General features: G+C 47.4%; 1 protein-coding gene and 1 long non-coding RNA gene across 3 annotated transcripts; both read left to right on the top strand.

Annotated features, from left to right (window-relative positions):
* The first annotated feature begins 732 nt into the window (after positions 1 to 732).
* LOC135313141 (uncharacterized) lies at positions 733 to 6409 on the top strand. Of its 2 annotated transcripts, XM_064450201.1 has the most exons (7): positions 773 to 1115; positions 1614 to 1864; positions 2767 to 2826; positions 3516 to 3647; positions 4713 to 4859; positions 5689 to 5749; positions 5935 to 6409. In XM_064450201.1, exons 2-7 carry the CDS (start codon positions 1700 to 1702, stop codon positions 6036 to 6038), a joined length of 669 nt encoding a protein of 222 aa, XP_064306271.1. In that variant the 5' UTR covers positions 773 to 1115; positions 1614 to 1699; the 3' UTR covers positions 6039 to 6409. The 2 variants fall into 2 exon arrangements, with proteins under 2 accessions (XP_064306272.1, XP_064306271.1); XM_064450202.1 differs by lacking the exon at positions 5689 to 5749 and having other exon boundaries at positions 733 to 1115; positions 5935 to 6020.
* Positions 6410 to 10150: 3741 nt separating this feature from the next.
* Positions 10151 to 13278, top strand: LOC135313140 (uncharacterized). The gene is made up of 3 exons (XR_010372736.1): positions 10151 to 10268; positions 11362 to 11508; positions 12499 to 13278. It is a non-coding gene; the product is annotated as an uncharacterized LOC135313140 (long non-coding RNA).
* The last annotated feature ends 858 nt before the right edge of the window (positions 13279 to 14136 follow it).

Raw genomic sequence — 14136 nt, 5'->3', positions numbered from 1 at the left:
CACTTCTAGGCCACCCTGTATTAATAGTGAACAGTTGTGTTGTGGTATGGAAGAACATCCTGCCCTGTGTATGCCAAAAATGTCTTTAACAGTTGTATTTTAAACCGGTATGTTTTTCTTTTGCTGTTGCTGACCCTGAGGCAGCAGCAGTGCCTTCCGGGCTGGTAACCTGCTGCTCTGTCTCCTGATTCTCTGTACGCGTCCCGCTGGGTGAGCGGCGAGGAAAGGGGCAGCGCCTGGGTGCCTGCCCTGCCCTCCTCCGTGATCCCCGCGCTTTCGGTGGTAACACGGCCCTCGTGCCTGCGTGCTGGGCGTAGGGGTGCGAAGGCTGTGCTCTCCTCTTTGCAAGGGTGGTGAAGGGACTTGTTGGGCCTTGGCGTTGCCTGTTGAACCTTCACAGTCCTAAAGCTGGAAGGGTGAGCGCTTGCTATGGGTTTGTATTATCTCCAAATTGAGCTCTGTGAAGGATGCTGCTGCGCTGGGCTGGCTTTACCCAGCCGGGCTGCCTTTCAGCCCGACACTGGTGTGACCATCCTTTGCTCACACCATGGGGGTGCTGTGGGCTTGTTCAGAGAAATGAGAGCCAAGCTGTGAGTTGAATCTTAATGTTTGAAGGGTAGGCACGCTTTAGTGCGGTGCTTGGTAGGGCCGGATTTGGCTAGAGGCGCTTGGGTGGGCTCTTTCCAAAGCAGAGAGGGCAGCTGCGTGCCAGGGGAGCCCTTGCCTATCAACTTAAACTGATCGCACAAGTCATGACAGGTTCGTCACGCCAGAGCAGCACTTAGGGCAGCAGCTCGGCAGCAAAGGGGCGGCTCTGAGCCCCCCCCCCCTCCGGGGCTGCCCTGCCTGCCGCGGGGCCCGGCGCCCCGGGGGCCGCTGGCGGCGGGGGCGGGCGGGGCAGGGCCGGGCCGCCGGCACGGCGGGGCCTCTCCCAGCGTCTTCGGTTTCTTTTCGCACCGACTCGGGACTTTTTTTTTGTGTTTGTTTTTACCCCCGGAGGCGGAGCCGGAGGTTTCCCCGTACCTGCCCCGGTGCCGGGCGGGGCCCGGAGCCGCCGCCGAGCAGCGCTGCTGAGGGCCGGCCGGCCCCTGCCCTCCCCTCCGCTCCCGCCTCAGGTGAGGAGCTGCCGCGGGCCAGCGGGGTGGGTACGGACGGACGGGCGGACAGACAGACAGACAGACGGGAGAAGGGCGGGCGGGGTCCCGGGCCGTTAACGCTGGGTGCCGGGCAGCAGCGGGGGGGGGGGGGGCCGGCGCCGGAGCGGTTTCCTGGCGAGCCGCCGAGCTCTGTCTTCTCAAAGCAACAAAGCCCAAGCGCACCTTTCCGGGCCGCAGAAACCCCCGAAGGAAAAAGGCGAGCGGCGGGGCCTGGCGTGGAGATCGCCCGTCTCTACCCGAAAACATCGGAGGCGGTGTCCCGGGCACCCGCCTCCCAGCAGCGTGAGGGATTTCTCAAGAAGCCCGCTCACCTTTGCTGGCTTCCTCTGCTGCCCATCAGAAAGAGACGAACTCTGTGCCGCTGGGGCACGCGTGGTCCTGCCGTGCCGCAGGTCCCTGCGCACCCACCCGTGCTCCTGGCGTGCTGATGCTCTGTCCCTTCTTTCTCCTGCCTAGGAACAGCTGTCCTCCCCTTCCCTGGAGGGCCGGGGCGCAGCTTTCCGGTCTCCGCGTGTGGGGGTTGATGTGCGAATCAAAGCAGAATGGATCGCTATCGGTACTTCATCTTTAACCAGAGGAACATGGTCGTGCTGGGTCTGTTCCAGATAGCCTTCAGCACGGTGTGCGTCGTCAGCGGGTTCATAGACAGCATTTTCAGAACAGAGTCTCAGCTGAGCAAAACCAGAGCTCCAGTTTGGGCTGGGATGGTAAAGTGGCACTATATTTTCTATGCTTTGTTTTGTGGGTTTGGTTTTTTTCCCTCCACTGCTACCTACTAGTGCTCGGCTTGGGGGTGGGAGGGAGGCCAGGATTTCTTGCCAGCTCTCCCCTGGTTTCCTGCTTTGGACCCAGATAATAGAAGTTACCTTACTCTGTGGTATAGGCAGGAGAGTGCAAGCGAACTTCCCTCTGAAGGAGCAAAATAAAATACGTTTCTACTGGATAATGAAGAAGATGAGGTATAGTGGCAGTCAACAGGGTTTTTTTGCAGAAGCATAATGACCACAGAGAGGCCACCGAAGATTAGGAGGGGAACACTTCATCCTCACATCAGGCAGATGAACATCTGGGTGATGATCTGCATCCCACAGCACAGTGCCACTAATTCCGCGTACTGCAGCGAGGAGTGGGCAGCGGGCATCCTCACTCCCTGGCGTTCAGCGCCCTGATGTTGGTGCCCTGGCGAGCCGTGCCGCAAGGGAGTCGCACTGAAGCGCGCTCTCCCATCCAGAGGCTGCCCGTCTCCTTTCAGTAATACCTTTCTTCCATCTACAAAATGCATAAAGACTTGGGAAAGCAGTGCATGTTTTTAGCACTTAAATTGGACTTACTTATTTAATCAGTTTTATTATTTCATCAGAGCTGTAAAGCCAGTTGGAGGATTGCTGTCGTGGGGGTAGTGAGCGGGAAGATGCATTTCATGCAGTGTCCTGCTCCCAGGAGTTGTTGCAGAGAAAAACAGAAGAAATCAGTAATCCTCTTTCCGTTTCTGACCTAAGTTACTCTGATCCAAGCCTTGAAAACGAGGGCCTTCCCTCTGCTCTGTAGTAGTTGATCTTCTAAATCTGATGCTTGTCTCCCAGTTACCAGCTCCTTTTGTGCTCTGCAGGTGATGGGAGTCCCAGGCGTCCTGGCTTTGTTTTCCTCTCAGAGGAAGAACCCAGTTCTTGTAAGCCGAGGGGGGTAGGGGTTGGGGTGGGGGTGTGTGGATGGTTGTGTGTGTGCAGGACAGCGGCAAAACATCAGGGCAATCGAAAATGGTTTTGGTAGGGAATAAGCTGGCTGGTCCTTCTGAAGCACTGAGAGCATATTTCCTCGAGTTACCTTCACAAAAGCTGCCACATTCCTAAGTAAAAGGAGGATGCAGCGTTACCTCACTTTCTGCTGCAGCAGACAAGTGCTGGCTCTAATAACAAGCAAAAATCTGTAAAAACACTTGCTTTTGAATGCATTTCTTTTGGTCTTCCTTCCTGTTATTAAGAACTGCGTACACTAAGATAGGAAACAAGTTAATTGGCTTACATTTCCCAGGCAGGTCTCTCCAGCCATGTAAACTCCAAGGGGAGGTATGGTTTATAAGCAAGAGATCTCTAAGAACAAAGGCTCTGGGTCGAGCCAGCACCTGCGGTTAAGACTTGGGACTCAGTCAGAAATTCAGTATCATGGAAACCTTTACTGCTCTGTGTTTGGCTTCCAAGTGACTGTTGCTACCAGCTGCTTTTTAGTGTTACGGGAGGTCAAAGGCCGGTACCTGCAATGCTTGTTAGTGCATTTTGTCTGTATTAATCGCATGGATTTTTCAGAGGATAGTTTTAATTCCTGCTCCCTTTCTTTTTCTCCTTTAATTTCTGTGTCTAGGTGAATGTGCTGATAGTTGCTTCCATAATTTCTTGTGTTGCCATTCTCATTGTAATAGTTTATAGCTCACTCACACTCAACTATGGTGAAGAGGAGGAGCTGAGTTCTGCCCCAGTCCATGTTATCCATACCGTAAGTACTGATATCACGCTTATTGCTGGGAAGCACGACTGTCTTAATCTGCAGACATTGCTAGGTATGACTTGGAAGCAGAACCAGACTTCCAGGGTGCCTAAATAAGAGTTTGAAGTGGTGCCGGCAGCAGGGTGCTTGTTTTAGAACATTTGTATAAGTCTCCAGTTAAGAATCAAGTTAGGTACCGAAAACCACAAAACCCATGCAGGGCCGGATAGGTGTTTTATAGCTAGCTCCTGCAGCACGGCTGGTTCGGTGGCTATGTGAGCTAACACCGGTCTGAGAAACAGCTGCTTGAGAGCAACAGCTCGTCCCTGGAGGCGTGCATGCTAGGTGTGTCCCTAAACACACTACAGTGGGGTTTGCTGCTGCTGCTGAGCACAGAAGGGATTGGGTTGTGCCAGAAAAAAAACAATTACGGTGCTGCTCATGAAAAGGGGGAGCTGCCAGCTGTATTCCTGGCCTGGTCTGAGCAATTGCTAGGCTCAAATCCTTTCCAGCATGCACCTCAGGTGATAAAGTTACAGCGGTTACAGGTCAGCTGGTTAAAACTGGCTATTATGTCAAGTGTATCCTCCACAGTAAAGCTGAAAAGAAGGAATGAGTTGGCTGTTTTGTGCCACAAACCTGGTACGAGTGATGGCTTCTTGTGGGGATGAAGGTATTCCAGATAGATGAAGCTGTTCAATAGTTCATTGCAGGACAAATGGAAATGTCAGGCTGCTAAGGTGCAGTATAGTCAGACATTTCTCGTATTCAATGTGAAGAGGAGCAGCCATCCCTTGGGTTTCTACTCATTGTTAAAGCTGTTTCCAAACCTGATGCCATTGCATAGAATCTTACATTTAATCAGAAGCCTTATTTTACTGCTTGTTCTTTTCCTATTTGAGGTTCACACTTGGCTTGTTCTTCAGAGCACAGGAAGAAAAGCCTTAAATAACACTGACTCTGAATCAATCTCCTACGATGCAATCGCAATATTCTTGCAAGTCATTAGAATATTTTCTGGTGGAGAGCTTCACTTTTTGAATATGGCTTTAACATTTCTTTTTCTGCTTGCAGAAGTTCATACTTAATAAAGTAGTCAAGGGTGCTAACATAGCCATGCTAGCGGCATCTATCTGCAGTGCTGCTATTGTGCTGGTGATGGCTTACTTGGGATGCCGGAGTCTTCCGTGCTGCTCGTGCTACGATAGTGTAACTGGGATGGTGAGTGAGGCGCCCAGGGCACCCATTTATTTGTACTAAGTGTGGGTAAGAGGGGGAGAAACTGTGGAGAAGATGTGTTTTTCTTCTGTAAACCTAACCTGAGCTCTACCTCAGTCATCCAGGGCTAATTCTAAGAAATTAAGTGGGTGTTAGAAGGGTGTTACGGTTTTTGTATTTTTCTTTTTACTACTTTACTACCCCCCTCTTATTTACAGTCTTGTGTAAGACCTAGCATAAGTTATCTCCATTTTCCAGACCATTAGTGCTCAAGCTACTGTGGTCCCATTTCCTATGAATTCCTGCTCTCCTCAAAAGCTGCGCCTTTTTCCCTCACCCTTAAACCAACAGTTGCTCCTGGTACAGCATTTTGGAGACTTACTGGTACTTACACACCAAGATGCCTTATCCCTACAACTACAAATTCAGTAATAAAAATATCCCCTGTACCACGTGTGAAGTGTAGGGGCAACAACACACCACATTTTACTGCTAATTTACGAGGACTCTACCTCAAGTGATGGGGCACAAGCTGCATGTCTCTGGTAAGAGAACTCAGTAAATACCAGCTATTCCTCTACTAGAGTAATTCCGATGCTCTATTAAACATGCATGTCCGACCATCTTGTTCGGTAGGGAATTAATGGGTAGAGGTTACAAGGCAGCCGTTCTTTACTAAAGATACCGAGCGTGTAACATGAAGCTGACTTTAAACTTTCAAACTAAAACTTGTTAGGAGGAGTGGACTACACAGAGTTTTAGAATGAGTTCAGGTAAACCTTCCTGGGCAAACTCACAGATGCGGTTTTTGATGGCCTTGTTTCATTCATAGGAATGGTTGCAACCTAGTGAGGACCAAAATCAGGCTGTGGAAATGGTTTGCGCTGTACAAAGTGAGTAACTGTTTCCCTCCATGTATTTGGATATTCACCAGGGATGTGGAAGGAACATCCTGAATAAGCTTTACATCCCAGGCCAAAGTCTCGATAACCAAAAAACTCCAAGCCAAAAGGAACGTAGGATTTTGTGCGAGTACCTACACCAGGTTTAATGGTTTCCTCTTTCCTTCCCCACACAGGCCCTCAGGACAGAATTTGTAACTTCCCAGATCGGTTTTCAGCCCAGGACTTAGATGCAGAGGAAGACACATCCAAACCTCCACCATATATCAGAATGGCTTGAAAAAGTGGTCGAATGTTTTAAAGCTACTAGTCTAAAAATATGGCAAGGCAGATGTAAGAAGTCCTTCATCTTTAAAGATGGTTATGCACTTTTCCTTGGCCTTTTGAAAAACCCACACAGAAAGAGAGAACTACTGAATGCCCAATGTTCAACAAAGATCACCGTGCAAAGGGGAAGATCTGCAGATGTTTCTGGACTTTCAGACTTTGTATAGTTAAAATACCTCATTGCCTCTGGAAAGCGTGAGCATTTTTTCCTCCAGCTTTTGTACTTAAATCATGTTTTATTCCACTAGAATTCATAATGCAATTTGTCTAGCAGTGCTAGCCTTAGGCGTTCAAATATTAAATACAACTCATTTTTAAAAGAAACCGGTTGTGGAGTATTTCCCCCCTTCAAACGCTATCTCAATTTCTCTCCCTTACCCAATGAATTATTTGATTGATACGATAGTGGGTGAAGGATAGTGAAGGAGCCACTTCATTACTGAGCTTCAGAGAGCTTTTCCTTTTCTTCTGGCAGGGATGGGGGCAGGTGGAATTTATGACACAAAGCCTTGCCAATGCCATTCAGGTACCCCTGTCAAAATGTGGATTCTGTGGGGTGTACATGTGCCGGTACAATTAGTTCTAGTGCTGAAGTGTAATGCTGGAGTGTGGTAGGAACTGGAGTCATGGTAACAACTCTGACAGACTAACTTAGATACTCTGAATTCAGTTCAGGTTCTTCTATTTTGACTTTGGAGACAAAGCTTTTAAAAAATGCTTATTCTGGGGGCTGTTCTGCTAAAACTTATTGCAGGTCTAGCCCAGGGTCCTTTGTTGGAGGAACCACAGCTTCCAGTCAGCTTCCATCATCTCCTGAGATGCATAAAATTCCTGTATGTACTTTACGCTTCACTTTCAGGTAGGCTTAGAGGTGCCTGTCGAGTGAATATCTTGCCTGCAGACCTTGAGCATGAAGTGGTAGATTACTTATCCCACTGTGTAAATTAACACAGCATATTCGTTTGAACAGGACTTGGAAAGTAAGTTCCCATCTTGAGAAAGTGCTGTGAGTAGTAGGATTAAGTCATGCCCACCATCAGGTATGTAACTTCAAGAACGACCTCAGATAAGATTTGTCTCGTTGCAGCATATAAGGTGCCTTTCCCACTCCCAAGAGAAGAGGGAATTAAATTCTTCTCTTCTTTTTCTAGAGACTAAAATATTTTTCATAACACTAGTGAAGGGACTTGGACACCTAAATGAAGACCTTTGCCTGATGAAAGCACTGTACAGGCAAAATGCCAGGCAGTCCTCTGAGTGAGTTCATGCTTATCACATGTGCACGTAAAATGCCCTTGGTTCTGAAACAGCTTGCCACAGCTACCTCATAAAAAATTAGCATTATGGGATGCAATTAATCCTGGCATATGTAAATTAGCAAATCCTGTCCAACTTCGTAGTCTCTTCAGTTGGTGAGGTGCAGAGGTGGACAGTTAGTTTCTACGAAATTATTTGTAAAATTCCTAGGACTAAATTTCTTCACATTTTTAAGAGCTTATATTTGAAGATGGTTTATGCCTTTTCTTGTAATCTCAAACAGGAAAATACCCTCAGCTGCATATTGAGGAAGTCCTAGTGGACTCTGGCACCCCTTTGTACGTAAGGTGCTTACCAAGTGTCTGTTAGTGACTTTAACCATTACGATTATTAATGGCTGAGATTATGAAGAAAGGAGGTCGGATCAAGAGAGCAGCCCTAACCATCAGCCTCCCTCCGCAGCCCTTCCTCTGCTGCCCAGCTTTGGCTGGGGGAACTGCTGCCCCCATCCCTCGCAGCTCAGGCCAGCAGCGTAACTCGGGGCTGCAGGTCCTATTCTGGCGACTGGAAGTTTGACTACATGCCACAGTAGCCAAATTCTTTCTGGCTTTCCCTCAAAATACCTTCATACGTTTGCCTACATCAACCAAAACACAGTTGGTGTCATTGTGGATGTCCATTTGAAGGTATCAATGTTTTAATGCCTATATTAAAGTAATGCAAACATTGTAATTCAAAAAGTGATGCTGTGCTTTTTTCTCTGGTATAGTGCCTGTCAGCAAGCATCAAAGCACCGAGTGTGACTGCTTTCCCCATCCTCAGATGCTTCTGGCATAACTCCAAACAGTCTGCGATGAAATGTTGGGGTTTTTCTCCTTGATTAACATAAGCTGCTGTTCTCGTAGATTAAAAGAAAGTAAGACTCCCTGAGAGGTTATTGTGATTGCTAGTAGCTAAAAGCAGTGTGGCTTTGATTCTCCTTTAGTCTAAAACAGATTTTTGCCTTTGAAAGGAGAAACTTGACAGAAGTAGTTTGTTGCTAAAATGCACTGCTCAACCACTGCATTGTTTCTGGGTGGAAGCTACGGTCCCATCCAGATATACTATTCTGGAACTAGTCATTACAGTATGAGGTGGTACATACTGAGTCTAATTCAACAGTGTTTGCTGCTTGAACAGAGCAATTAGATTTTATTGCAAGCATGCAGAGATTACGTGTCAGTGGTCCTTGTTCGAATGCCGCCCTGCTTCCATGGGCTCAGAAGGGTAACGCCTGAGACGGCGGCTGTCCAGCAGGGCAGGTGCAACCACAGCTGATGCAGGTCAGGTCCTCCTGGCACAGCTCTGAGGCACAAGCTGAGGACCCAGCCCGTTCCTCCCAGCCAGCTGTGGAAGCGGTCAATCAGTGGCATTCAGCAGCAGGCAGACCTCTGCCAGAGTGGCAGGTACTCCTTTGGCTGTGAAATAGCCTTAACAGGATATATTGAAGTATGAGTGTGTGAAAGAGAAGTATGTGCTATGCTACTTCTAAATAAAAATGTATGTAATTGATTTAGCAGCAGCTATAAAGCCCTTGATGGCCGTATTTCTTTTTGCACTCCTTCCAGTGGTGCAATCGCAGCATTGCTATCGCGGTATCAGCGCCAAAGATCACCTAGAGACACACGATTTCAACAGTTCTTTCTACAAAAGGAGAGTGTCTAGAAAAGAAAGAGCTGCAATATGGAAATTGGTGGAAAGTCTATACCAATTTAATGTCACTCCCTCTAATTGGTTGGCATTGCAGAAAACATATCCCTGATTGCAGCTTCCAGTGCTATATTTAGTAGCCTGTTCCACATGCTAGTTACGGTGCCTTCCCAGAGCCTGCCCGCATCTCCAGGGACATTTTGTGGGTTGTGTCACCCCCAGCTTTCACTGACGGAAGTCAGATGGATTTTTATTTAGTATGCAAACACACAGCCATAGCTCCTCCAGTAGAAACAGCCTCCTCATTTTTTTTCCCCACAGACTTTTCCTCTTTGGCAGGATCCCAGGATCCAACCCGACTTCCCTGTTCCTTCCCAGCACTGCAAGATTTCCCCTTTGGGATGGGCGAAGGCCCGTGGCTGCTGGAGGGAGGCACAGCGACACATGACAGGGTAGCAGTCTGTGACGAAGGGCGGATGTAGCAGCGGGTACACGTCAGCACAGTGCCGGCAGAACAAAGCCCAAGGGAAAAAAAATAAAAAAGGAATTCCAGGTTCCACCTGAGCCCAGAGCTTGTTCTGCACCGAAACACCCTGCACACATGGGTGCTGCACGTTAGTCGCATGCACCTTATGCTTCACCACTAAGAAATGGCAATAACTTGGCATTTTGAAGAGAAATGATAGATGCAAATGTGCGTCAGGTCTCCTTGAGGCCAAACATCCGGTTCTTTTCTTGGGTGTATTAGAAACTGCTGATTTAACCTGGGAGGCGTGCAGGCAGGACACCAGCACCTCGCTTTTGTCAGGGCTACGGACCCCGGTTATGTGGTCCCGCACAACAAAATTACACCAGCGTCGAGCACTTTGTGCTCATCTTGTGTTAGTGTTATTTGTATTGAGTCAAAGCCAAGGCATTTATGGCCAAAAAAGCCACTTTTCTACCTTGAGTAAGCTTAGCCAAATGTTACCCTATTCCCTGACACACAAAACAAGGTGCACAAAATCCCCGGGCTGTAAAAGTGAAGGCTGCCACCCTCTCAGCAGCAGTGGCCAGAGTTAATCACAGGGTGTAATCAGAAGGTTAATAGTGGAAACTAGTTCTGTGAGTTAATGTTCAGCTAAGGGCAAAGTATTTGCTGAAGCTGTTCCCCACTACAGAAAGGGCTAGAAGGTGCTGGGGGAGGAGGGGAAGAGGAGAGGTCTTCATCACAGTGAGGATCAGAGAACCATTTCAGGTATGTTTTTGACAACTAGCTTGTTTGGGATTTTTTTTTTTTCATAGAATCACAGAATGGTTTGGGTTGGAAGGGACCTTTAGCGGCCAGCTAGTCCAACCTCCCTGCAGTGAGCAGCGACATCTTCAACTAGATCAGGTTGCTCAGGGCCCCGTCCAGCCTGACCATGACTGTTTTCAGGGCCTCCATCACCTCCCTGGGCAAACCTGTTCCAGGGTTTCACCACCCTCATAGTAAAAAAATTTTTCCATAAAGCCAGTCCAAATCTACCCTCCTTTAGTTTAAACCATTGCCCCTTGTCCTGTCACCACAGGCCTTCCTAAAGAGGTTGCCCCCATCTTTCCTACAGTCCCCCTTCAAGTACTGGAAGACCGCAATAAGGTCTCCCCGCAGCCTTCTCTTCTCCAGGCTGAACAACCCCAACTCTCTCACAGCCTGTCCTCGTAGGAGAGGTGCTCCAGCCCTCGGATATTTTCTGTGTCCCTCTTCTGGACCTGCTCCAACAGGTCCATGTCCTTCCTGTGCTGAGGGCTCCAGAGCTGGAACTGCCTTCCAGAGTTGTAACTTCACTTCCAGTCTTGCAATCCAATGCTTGCATCGTGCTCTCTGAAAGGAACATTTTGCTTTTTTTCTCAGCCTCATTACTAGGAATGGTTTCAGACTGATGTGGCATGTGCTGGACGCTGCTTGCTACCAACATGTGGGTTTAGTCTCACCACTCCTCACCTCTAAGGCAGTTTGCAAGCTCTGGATATATACAGTTAATGCAGTTCTTCCCCATGCTGCTGGGCTGCTCAGGGTCAGGGTAGCAGAAAGCGGTCACTTTTGCTGGGCACAAATTTCTTTGTCCTTTGCTGGCAAAAAGCAGTGAGAAGCCGGGGGATTTAAAAAAAAAAAAAATCACAGCGCTGCGGGCTCCGTAGCCCTGCCTGTTCTAGCATGAAGCACTTTTAAAAAATGTATGTCAAACTTCACTATAGGTAGATGAACTGGCCTAAAATGTTTCATATGGGGAATGACTCCAGCATACATAGTTCTTGCTCATTAAAGGAAATACATACGTCACTTGCTACACAAGGCTACTACTTTTTAGGAGAAGAATTACCTGGCTTGATCAATCAACTGCTTCTCCCCAAAGCCTTTGCTCAGTTTCAGTGGCTCTTGCATCAGCCTCCCTGGCTGGCTGCTTCCTTTTCCTCCAGCAACCTGCAGTGCCTGCAAACGTACTGCCAGCTGCAAGGTAAAAGCAGGCTACAGAAGAGAGCCTTAAAAGAGCTGAGAAAGGACAAGAGGAGTAGTAGTAAAACAAAATACAGACATGTTCTGAAAACAGAAAGGGGTATTGGCTGAAAGGAGGAAGGTTTTCTCTTTTTTTTTTATTAGCAGCAGAAAATACACCTAATGTAACCAGAGCACAGCATATACTTTTTGGAGTCGGTCTACATGATGTCTTGATCCTTATAGGTCCCTTCCTATTTGAGATTTTCTATGGTTCTATGATTTTTCCAACACTAACAGCATGTAAATATGGGGGAAAGTCCCTGGGCTTAACTCTAATTTGAGGAGGGAAAGCCCATCAAAACAAGCAGCACTTCCCAGTCTTCCCTAGCAGCTTTTCTGTAAAGATAACAACTGCAGTGTCCTGCACTTCTTCGGGTCACTGCAACTGAAACACGCTATAAGACTACACAGCTTCACTTCCACTTTCAGAGGTGTTGCAGTAATGTCTAATTTTTATTTTTTTTTTATAGTTACAGCTTCACTACTACCAGAAATATGTGCGGTCTGTTTGATTGCCATTACATGTCATGTTAAAAAAAACCAAACCACTGTTTCATCTTCCAACCTCTGTCCACTACATTTTTAAATACACTCATCAAAATTTGTTTTAATCAATAATTGCTCTATATGTAGTGTTTTTACTGAAACAGCACATGCAACTATTGTTAAGCCCTTGCCCCCCACCTACTAACCATGAGGCTGATTGTTCTCATTTGCCAAGTGCTTTGCCCTAGCCATATTTCATAGGAGTCGCTTCATGTGTCTCTTGTTTTGCCTTGGGCAGGCAGCCTAGCAACCCTGACTGACCCAGGTCTTTGCTACATAGACTCATTTAGGTTGGAAAAGGCCTTTAAGATTACCAGGTCCAACCAGGAACCTAGCGCTGCCAATCCCACCACCAAACCACATCCCTAACTGCCACATCTACATGTCTTTTAAATTCCTCCAGGGATGGTGAAGTCAAACAGCCCTTCACCCATAAAGCCTGAGAGCTGGAGCTTAAGGCAGGTGTTAGCGCTGGACTCCTACAAGTGTCACGTACCACACTGTCACCTCACCACTGAACCCAAAATTTGTAACTGTGTACACCCACCCACCCCCCCAACAATGCGTTGCATTACATTGCCAAAGCATGCTTATGATGCCAAAATAAAAAATATGTGAATATACATATTTTCTGGTCATCATTTTATATGTATTGAATATATATATTTCTATATTGCCATCTATCACCATGCATAAAAATGAAATATACCTATTTAATGAAAGCTGAAACTTTTGAAATTAAATATTTTGCTTCAGCTGAAATTTGAGAAAAGCACAACTACTGCAAGTCTTAGAAGCCCATCACAAGGGCTGCCAACATTGTGCTTTTTAGCAGCAGCATCACAATGACTCAGATATTAGCTCGGTATTGAAGTTAGTACTTCATGGTGGTAATGAGGATGAATAATCACACAGAGGAACTTGAAAACCCCCGCTGATTAGCAAATGTTTTTTCATCTGCAGCTGAATCTCTAGTTGCTGAAGCCAGAAGCCCTTCATTGCCTCTGATTTAGGAGCAGGTTAAAAATATCTTGGAGTAAATGGAAAAGCTGTTGCATGTATTTTAGGGTCAGTTTAACCTTTTTCTCATTGTGTGCCCTTCCTGGACTAAGCAAAGCACCAGGGGATAGAGGACTACAAAGACAAGAACAGCAGCACCTCAAAACCCCTGAGCAGTTTGTTTTCTGCACAGGGATGGATATCTGGGGTGACCAGGCTTTTACTTAAGAGCAGCCAAGAATGTCAACCCGTACCTCCACGTTTCTGCACTGGCCCAAAAAAGCCAAGCCTGCCTGCCCCAGCCTCAGGGAGGCCATCAACCTTGCCAGGAGAGGCATGGGCAGGTGAGGCAGGGCTGGGGGGTCTCTCCTGGGTGGGCAGGGGCTGGAGAGCATGGCCAGCTTTACTGGCCAAAAGCCAAAAATAAAAACCCCTAAATGCTTAGCAATGAGTGTAATGCAGGGTCAGCACATACCACATGTTCCCCTACGCCACCACCAAGTACTTGTAGCACCCCACCCCCCACACATTTAGTCACAGGCAAAAAGAAAGTCTCCTCTATTAAGGTGTATAGTCTTTTTTCTTAAACCTTCAGAAAATCCCAGCAGTCCCACCGCCCCATGGCCAGGGCTTCCAGTTTAACTGTGGTGCATAACAGGCAACATAATTTTGCTTGAACTTTTCTTATGCCAGCTTCACTCGGTAGCCCTAAGGTTCAGTTGATTTTTTGGTTTCCCTTGATGAAGGCTGAAGATGAGGGTTTAAAAACCGTTCAGCAGCCTGCACATTACCAACATCCTGACGTCAGCCTGCTGCCACACAGGGACGGAGGAAAACAAGAGACCCGAGGGAAAGCGTCTCCAGGCCTAGGGGTCTGCACTCAAAGTGACAACTGAGACTTAGGCTACTTGGCCGTGGGAGAGGAAAACAGTCTTCAGACAGGGCCTCTGCTTTACAACATGTGGTTTAGCTGCACAGTATGATGTTTTAAAAAATAAAGAACTAAAAATATTCCTTAAGAGGGAATTTACCATATTGCCTC

The sequence above is a fragment of the Phalacrocorax carbo genome, chromosome 4 (assembly GCF_963921805.1).
Source record: "Phalacrocorax carbo chromosome 4, bPhaCar2.1, whole genome shotgun sequence".
In the NCBI taxonomy this organism is placed as follows: Eukaryota; Metazoa; Chordata; class Aves; order Suliformes; family Phalacrocoracidae; genus Phalacrocorax; species Phalacrocorax carbo.
Note: the sequence above shows the minus strand (reverse complement) of the source record. Positions and strands in the feature narration are given on the sequence as shown.

Coding starts and splice junctions, on each gene's coding strand:
- LOC135313141 (XM_064450201.1), top strand. CDS start 1,700: ATGGATCGCTATCGGTACTTCATCTTTAACCAGAGGAACATGGTCGTG. Junction 1,865..2,766: donor CTCCAGTTTGGGCTGGGATG/GTAAAGTGGCAC, acceptor TGTGCTCTGCAG/GTGATGGGAGTCCCAGGCGT. Junction 5,750..5,934: donor AATGGTTTGCGCTGTACAAA/GTGAGTAACTGT, acceptor TTCCCCACACAG/GCCCTCAGGACAGAATTTGT.